General features: G+C 33.5%; 1 protein-coding gene across 1 annotated transcript; it reads left to right on the top strand.

The window, feature by feature from the left end:
- The first annotated feature begins 455 nt into the window (after positions 1 to 455).
- Positions 456 to 4286, top strand: LOC138877169 (methylesterase 10-like). The gene is made up of 3 exons (XM_070156759.1): positions 456 to 958; positions 2386 to 2523; positions 3745 to 4286. The coding sequence occupies exons 1-3, from the start codon at positions 590 to 592 to the stop codon at positions 4024 to 4026; spliced, it is 789 nt and encodes a 262-aa protein (XP_070012860.1). The 5' UTR covers positions 456 to 589; the 3' UTR covers positions 4027 to 4286.
- The last annotated feature ends 4402 nt before the right edge of the window (positions 4287 to 8688 follow it).

The raw sequence follows: 8688 nt of genomic DNA on the forward strand, positions 1-8688 counted from the left end.
CCGGAAGGGGTCTTTTCTTTATTTTTTTTTTTTTTTTTTTTTTTCTTCTTATTTATTTTAAAACAAAGCTAAGCCAAAAAAATCAAATTAAAATTAAATACACACTCAAATACAATTATTTGCACACATACTAAAATATTTCAAAACCGGTAAAGTCAAACCAAATAAAATCACGGACGAAAATGCCTATTCACGATTTTCTATTTAACGACCGAATTACGGTTTGAAATACGCAGGACACATATATATTTTTTTGAATTTTATTTTAATAAAGTAAATAAATAAGAATGGGCCAAAATCACAAATAAATCCACAAGGTGCCGTACAGAAATCCGAAATTGTACAGCAGGGCCAATTATATTTGTTTTTTTATTTCTTTTTGGAGTGATTGTCGTGTGAAACAAAAATCACGTGCTCACAATAATAATATTAAAAGTTCTCTAACAACAATAAAATATTTCTACCTAATATAAATATTATCTTTATGCATTATGTCCTATCTTAAGTTAAGTCTATATTGTCTTGCTTTTAAGTAGCTTTTTCTGCTTCCCCTTACACTGCTAAACATTCCACAATAAGAAGTTGCAATATGGAGAAAATTGTGAAGAAGCATTTCGTTCTAGTTCATGGATTTTGCTTTGGCGCTTGGTGCTGGTACAAACTTGTCAACCTTTTGCAACAAACTGATCACAAAGTTACTGCTTTAGACCTTGGTGCTTCTGGGATTAATATGAAACAACTCAAAGAAATTGTTTCAATAACTGATTACGTTCAGCCATTGATGGATTTTATGGTTTCTTTGCCTCATGATGAAAAGGTTATTTTGGTGGGACATAGTTATGGTGGCCTTTGCATTTCTCTTGCTATGGAAGCTTTCCCTCAGAAAATCTCAGCAGCAGTTTTCATCACTGCTTATATGCCCAATCATAAAGATCCACCTGCACTTCTTATTCAAGAGGTAATTTTCATTCATTTAGAGTTTAAATCCCGTAGTATTAAAACGTAAATACTAGTTTAGGAGATTTAGGGTTTTATCCTTAACGGAAGCAGATTTGCAGCAACCATGACTTGTGTTATCGGTCTCTGGAAATCCTCACGAAGCAAATCAATCCAATCATAGTTATGGTGGCCTTTGCATTTCTCTTGCGTTTTACGTGCTTTAATGTTAAATTAAACTTTATTTGAGCGTAATGGAGTCTATTTTATGTGTAGGTGCATCGAAAATGAAAATAGAACTAAAGGGATGCTTAAATATCGAAAGTGCGCTCGAGAACGGTGAAAAGGAGAAGCCGGGCAAAAGTTAGCTCGACCAGGCTTTAGCCTGGCGAGGCTAGCTTAAAACCAGGCCCAACCAGGCGTTAGCCTGGCGATGCCAACTTAAAGCCAGGCCTAGCCAGGCGTTAGCTAGCCTGACGACGCCAGCTTAAAGCCAGGCTGAGGCTGGCGTTATCCAGGTGACACCAGGCCTAAGGCTAGGCCAGTTCGAGTTTTAAGCTGGCGTCGCTAGGCTAATGCCTGGTTGGGCCAGGCTTTAAGCAGGCGTCGCCAGGCTAACGCCTGGTTGGACCTGGCTTTAAGCTGGCCTCGCCAGGCTAACGCATGGTCGATTTGGCTTTTGCGCGGCTTCTCCTTTTCATCGTTCTCGAGCGCACTTTCGACGTTTAAGCATCCCTTTAGCTCTATTTTCATTTCTAATGCGCCTACACATAAAATAGACTCCATTAAGCTCAAACAAAGTGTAATTTATCATTAAAACATGTAAAAAGCAAGGCACATAATGTGCTAAACCATGAATTATAGCCACACATCATGCATAAAACTCCTCTCAATTCTAGATGTTCTATTATGATGGAAACCTCTCCGTAAACACCATAATGGCATCTACATAGGTTAGCTCTAGGGTTTTACGTGAAGGAATAATTAATAGGTTTGCGGGCCATCTAGTACCTCTTACAGGCGGATCCGACCTAATAATAGTTTTTAATAAATTTTATACAATATAAAGGTTTTATACCATTAGATCACCTACAAATAATTTCAAATAACCTACAACAAGTGGAAGTAATATGAAAAATGAGACAGTAACTTATCACAACATATGTTAAAATACACTTCTTATTCAAGAGGTATTTTACATGTCTATCGTTTTGCAATCTATCATGTCAAAAGAAGGTTGTTATAGATAACCATATATGAGACTAATAATCAGAAAAAGTGAAACGAGTAATTTGTTACAACATTTAAAATACACTTCTTATTCAAGAGTTACTTTGCGTGTCTATCTTTTCTAGGGAAATTTCATGCAGATTCTTTTCTTGCTTTATAATTGATGAATGAAATATTGTTGCTTTTTGTTTTCGCCAAATTTTTGGGGTTACATTGCAGTTCTTTAGGAGGACTTCAATGGAGTCACTCATAGATTGTCATTTCACATTCGACCAAGGAGTGAAAAATCCACCAACATCAGCTATTTTTGGCTCACAATACATGCAAGCTAATCTTTACAATCATTGCCAAACAGAGGTTATTTTCTTAATTGTTTACTATATATGTACATGCATTTGCTTTTAAGGATTGAATGCATGTCCTCTTAACTAGATTTAACTTTTAAACTAAAATAGTGAAAAAAAATAATTACGCTATCAATAAATTTTTCTATAAAAGTTCCATTTATCATCCCGGCCCCAATCGAATTGGAAGTCAGCTTTATAAATCGTCACTATTTTCTTTTGAATTAACTCATATCATCATGTTATTTTAATTGATTTCGTAAAATTATTTTCCAGTATTAATGCACATATATTAAATCTATACGAGAATAACCTATCGATGACTATGATACATTGCAACAAAACACGTCGCTGTTATTACTCCTAGTAAGTACTGATAGAGGTGGAAATCTAACGACCGATACAAACCGCGTACGAAAAAGTTTTGAGAAATTGACATTCACTAATCACTTCACTATTCATACACAGGCAAAGAGAGACACCCCTCAAATGCTAAGAATTTATTAAAGCTGAATTTACTAATATGGACATACTCATGGCGTGGGCATATTGTAATTGCATGTATGCATCACACCGAGGCGAAGCTAGAGTGTCAGTTACGAGTTCGACCGAACCCAAATAGTCTTTTGGTTTAAATTCTATATTTATTTTGAAGTTTTTTTATATAAAAATTATTAATTAAAAATTCAGTAATTACTTAAAATGATATAAATCTCGAACAATAAGCTGTAAATTCTGGTTCCACTTATGATCATATATATACTTTAATCAACCTATTAAATGATGATGTCTTAAACTAATAATAATGGTTAGGAAAATTAAACTGTTCTTTCTTTCCATAAAAAACCTATTACTCCTCCCATTTTATGTGACACAATTACTATTTAAAAAGTTAAAGAAGTTTTTCTTTGATTGTAATTTTTCATATACCTTTTAAATATTTTGAAGTATTAATTATTGTGTTATAATACTTTATATGTAGTGTCTAAATATACAAATTTTATTTCAAAAAATTTGAAGATTCTATGTTCGAAATCACATAAAAAATTAGATATATTTGACCCTCGAATCATGTCAGTATCACATAAAGTGAGACCGAGAAAATAGCTGTTATAACAGTATTAAGAATATATGAAGGAGATATATATCAGTGTGATTTTTAAAATTTTAAGGGTTTCATGTAGCTAAAAAATTAAAATTTTCATGAGAGACGTGCTATATTTTGTCAACTCAGGACTTGGAATTGGCAAAAATGCTGATAAGACCAGGTAAGTTCTTCACAGAAGATATGTCAAAGGAAGGGCTGCTGACACAAGAGAAATATGGGTCGGTGAGAAGAGTTTACGTGTTGTGCCATGATGATCCAGTCATGGAAGAAGAATTCCAAATGTATAATATTCAGAAGAGCCCTCCTCATGAAGTCAAATATATTGCCAAAGCTGGCCATATGGTCATGATATCCCAACCTCTGAAGCTTTCTCTCTGTCTGCAGGAAATTGCTGACAATTATCATTGAATTTACTTTTTTTTTAAAATTACCCTTATAGTGAGTATAAAGTTTTAAATTTTTTTTTTCAAAAAGTAAGTTCCAAAATTTAAATATATGTTGATCATATTTAATTAGCTCAATGGAAAAAAAATATCTGTCCTTCCTCATATAGGTCTTCAATGCCTTTATTGTAATTAATGTATATTGATTATATAGAGTATTAATTTTCCTTATTGCTAAAAAAAAGAAAATGAAAAAATAATATAATTGTATTTTCTTGCTGATGATGCAGTATATTTTGAGAAAATTCTAATTGACTTTTTATCACTTTCCCTCAGAATATAATTGTATTTTCTTATCAAGAATTTTCATTTTTACTTGGACTTGTTTAATTTTATGTTAGATTTGCTATCTTTCACTTTATTAGGTAGAGTTAAGTTTTGTTCTACAAATTATTCCTTATGGGTATTAGACATAAAGAAGAAGAAAATTCAAACGGAAATAACACAAAGAAGAAGAAAGTGTGGCACTAATTTTAAATGATGGAATTAAATTGGTAATTCTGTCGCTATTTTCAGTATTTCTTTTCTCTTTCCCCTTTTTATCCTTTCTTCCTTTCTTTCTTGAATTCCAAAATAGAGTTGGCCCCTAATCCAACTAAAGCACTCATTTTCAAGGTATTATATCAAACTCTTGTTCCCCACTTTGTGTAACAATCCGATCGGTCGTTTTGTGTCACTACATTGTCGCACCTCCTTTTTTCTGCGCCCGCAGGGCGCGTGGGGGAGTTTTCTCCAATTGAAGGACAGTCGAAACGGGATTTATTTAATTATTTCAGAGTCGCCACCTGGGAATTTTAAGGCGTCCCAAGTCACCAATTTTAATCCCTGAATCGAGGAGAATATGACTCTGTTTATTATTCTGCGAACCAGAAATCCTGAGTAAGGAATTCTGTTAATCCGGAAGAAGGTGTTAGGCATTTCCGAATTCCGTGGTTCTAGCACGGTCGCTTAACTGTTTTTATTATTGGCTTAATTATCTTGATTTTACTAAATACGTTTTTATTGCATGATTTTACTACCGCTTTTTTACTTATTGTTTACAATTATATGGACGAATTACGCGTACGTATATTCGTATTATATACTTTTTATAATTACCGGGGATCATGCCACGCGTACGTGTACACAATAAAATTGTCCATGTTATAGTTTTTTATTCGAAATTTAAAATAAAATCAGGAACATCATCACCCTTTTTATTTAAATAATGAACTGCACACCTCGGGTTATATGAAATTATTTTAACATCCTTGGAAAAATCCTTTTCTTAAATATTCGCTCGAAATTGCGCGTACGCATAATCCGAATTTGGTTTTTAAAAAATAATCAGGGTACGCGAACGCATCCCTAATTGCGTAAAATTTTTGTAATAATATTATGGATTTTCCACAAAATTGTTTATTATATCTACACATTTTTTATATGAAATTCCTGTAAAATTCATATTTTAGGGGATGCCTTTAAATTCTTAAAAGAATTCACAATTTATTAAGTATTGCCCGTTGACTATAATTTCCGAGTATTAATTATGTTCATCCCAAGACTATTCAAATTCAAAGTAAAATAAGAACATGATTAATACTATTCTTCACAAATACAACATATACATATACCAAAGGATGAATGCCATATGAAACTCACAAAAATAATTTATGAAGGGAAGAAGTATTTTTGAACAATTTTTATTTATTTTAATTAGTGCAAATTCTACTTTTATTTACCATTGATATAAAGTGTTGCGATTTGTTCTTATACATATCACCTCATTCTCACATGCTTGTTTTTGATCCAGAATTATAATTGCTCAGTTTATTTATAACGATAAATAATCAAATTGATGAGAAAAGAGTTATTATTCAAATTGATTCAATTCGAATTGTATTACATACAACATAGTTGTACGCCTAAACATTCATAATATTCTTAACATCATGACGAGCTATACCAACTCACTTTACTCATATGATTATACCTGTCATCATACCATATAATAACTTATACCAATCTAAACAAAATCATATTTGTTGCAAGATATACTACTAATGTAACTTCTTAATATTTCCATTCTACTTTACATTTAGCTAATGGTATTATGGGATGTAATCAATGGCCCATTTTTATGCCTTACTCCCTGTTTTGACAATTCACATATACCTATACCAATGAGATTTCGGAATGGCTAACATTATTACAAAGCTTTATATGAATTTCAAAATAAGACAATTAACTCATAGCTATCAAATTGAATTCACTACTAGTTAACTAACATGAAACAAAAAAATGAAATTTAAACTAATGAACTTGGACAATTGGAAACAGAATTGCAATTCAGGCTTCATGGATTTGTCATGTTGAATCTCTTTTCAACATAAAATTCAAAAGATAAGTACCTGGAAATGAAGGTAGAAGAAGTAAATTTCAGCAGTAGCAGCAGTAACAAAATACTGGCAGAATATCAGTATTTCCACAGATTTGAGCAATAACAAGACCCGAGAAACCCAGATTCACAAGAGTAAAGCTTCTTAAAGAACTTCAGATTTTAAGACCAAATAGTATCAGTACACATACCCGGACAGATTCCAAAAAGAACAACAAAGTTTTGGATTTTTTCTTTTCTTTTCTATTTTTTCTGTTTCAGCTTCACTGTGTGTGTGTGTGTGTGTGCGAATACTTTCTTTTCTATTTCTTTTTCTAAAAGAGCTCCTAAATCAGATTTCTTCTCCTTTCAAAATCAGATTTTTCTTCTTAAAATCTTTCTGTTTTAAAATCTGCCTCTATCAGATTTTTCTCTTTCAAAATGTGCCCTCAAATCTGAATTTTTTTTTTCTTTCAAAAAAAAAATCTCTCTTATCAGATTTTTCTCTTTCAAAAATCTGCCTGAAAGCTCTCTTTTTTCCTTGTTTTTCGTTCTTCCCAGAGCTCTCCTAAAATCAGTCCCAATCCCCCTCTATTTATACAAGGTTGTCCTATACCCTTCTAGTGTTGCCAGGGCCCTTTTCTCCTTTAAAAAAATCAGAAAAGTTCCATTAAAACTACTTTTGAATACTTTAAATCCTATTGAGTGCTATTATCCTGTTTTTCAGCAGCCCATTATCCCTTGTTCCCCATTAGTATCTTAAATTATAGCCATTAACATCCCACTTTCAGTCCACTATTCTATCACATTACCCTTACTGTTCTGTCCCAAAAATGTCCCAGAATTCCTACTGTAATTACTGTTATTACTGCCTTAAATTCAGAATCTAACAATACAGATTTTAAAATCTGTTTAAGCAATTATAACCAATCCTATGATTTGAGACAGTACATCACATTTATGCACAAGAGTTGAATTTAAATAGATGATTCTCAATTGAATACTGAACCTGAATAACACACACTAACATTACATAGAACATGCAGGATTATTTCAACTGAGATTCAAAACTGAACCAAAAAGCAAACAAATACAGGAGCATTGTCAATATACTGACAATGCCCTGAAACTCAATGCTCAGAAATCAACACATACACAGCATTCATTTGAATTTACTGGTTTATTAAACAAGAACCAACTGATTAACAATAACTAATTAACTGGTTATAATAAAATAATCTACTCAAAACAGGTTGTCTCAGTCAACATTTTCAGAAGCAAGATTCACAATACAACTAATCGACGAACTTAATTGAGTCGATTACACACATTGTACATAATCACAATCAACAGAAACAATTCACATTTAGAATCAAGTAGACGGGTAGGGGACAGTATAACAAAATTTGACTAGAAAATTATGAAAAATTAAACAAAACTAATGAAACGAACATAGAATACACGTAGAATGCACATAAGAAACAGAAATTACCTCTGAACCTTCAAATTCAACCGGACTCAACTCAATTTGGATTTGGACTTTGTTTGAAATCAAACAGACCTTAGTCGAAGTATTTTCTATTGAAAATACTTTGACTAAGGTCGATTAAACCTCAATCTTTCGTCTGAAGTGAACAAAATCCAAAAGTCTGGTATTTCTAGGGTTCTTGAAGTATCGATTTGGGACTTAACCATTTCTGGTCAGATTCGAGGGGGACCAAATACGACACAAGGGTGAGGGTAGCCTAGGGGTCATTTGGTGTCATTTTAGAACGGATCTGAGTTTGTTCTTGTTTGGTCCGAATCTTCAAAAGAAGATTCAAGAAGCTCGGAACTGATTCGAGCCAAACAAACATCAGATCCATAACAAGGCATGTTAGGGGGTACTATGGTGTCAACTAGGGGTTGTTTGGTTTAGATCTACACTCGGCTCGAATCTTCAAATGAAGATTCGAGAACCTTCAAGAAGATTCGAGCCAAGTGGCTAGCATATCTGGATAGAGGATGTTCAGGGGGTTCTAGGGTGTTATTTTGGTGACCGGCGGCGTTGTTGCCGCCGGGTTTCAGGCGGTGGGATCCTAGGGCGGCTAGGGTTAGGGGTGAGTTTCGGTAGGGACGATGAATAGGGAAGGAGGGGGGTTTGGCTAGGGGGCCGGGTTAAGGTTTTGGTCCTTATATAGGGGTGGGGTGGATTAATCTTGACCGTTGGATCAATGAGAATAGATGGCCAGGATTAGTTCACATAGCCAAGCGGTGTCGTTTGGTTTACTG

This window comes from Nicotiana sylvestris, chromosome 9, assembly GCF_000393655.2.
Source record: "Nicotiana sylvestris chromosome 9, ASM39365v2, whole genome shotgun sequence".
NCBI lineage: Eukaryota > Viridiplantae > Streptophyta > Magnoliopsida > Solanales > Solanaceae > Nicotiana > Nicotiana sylvestris.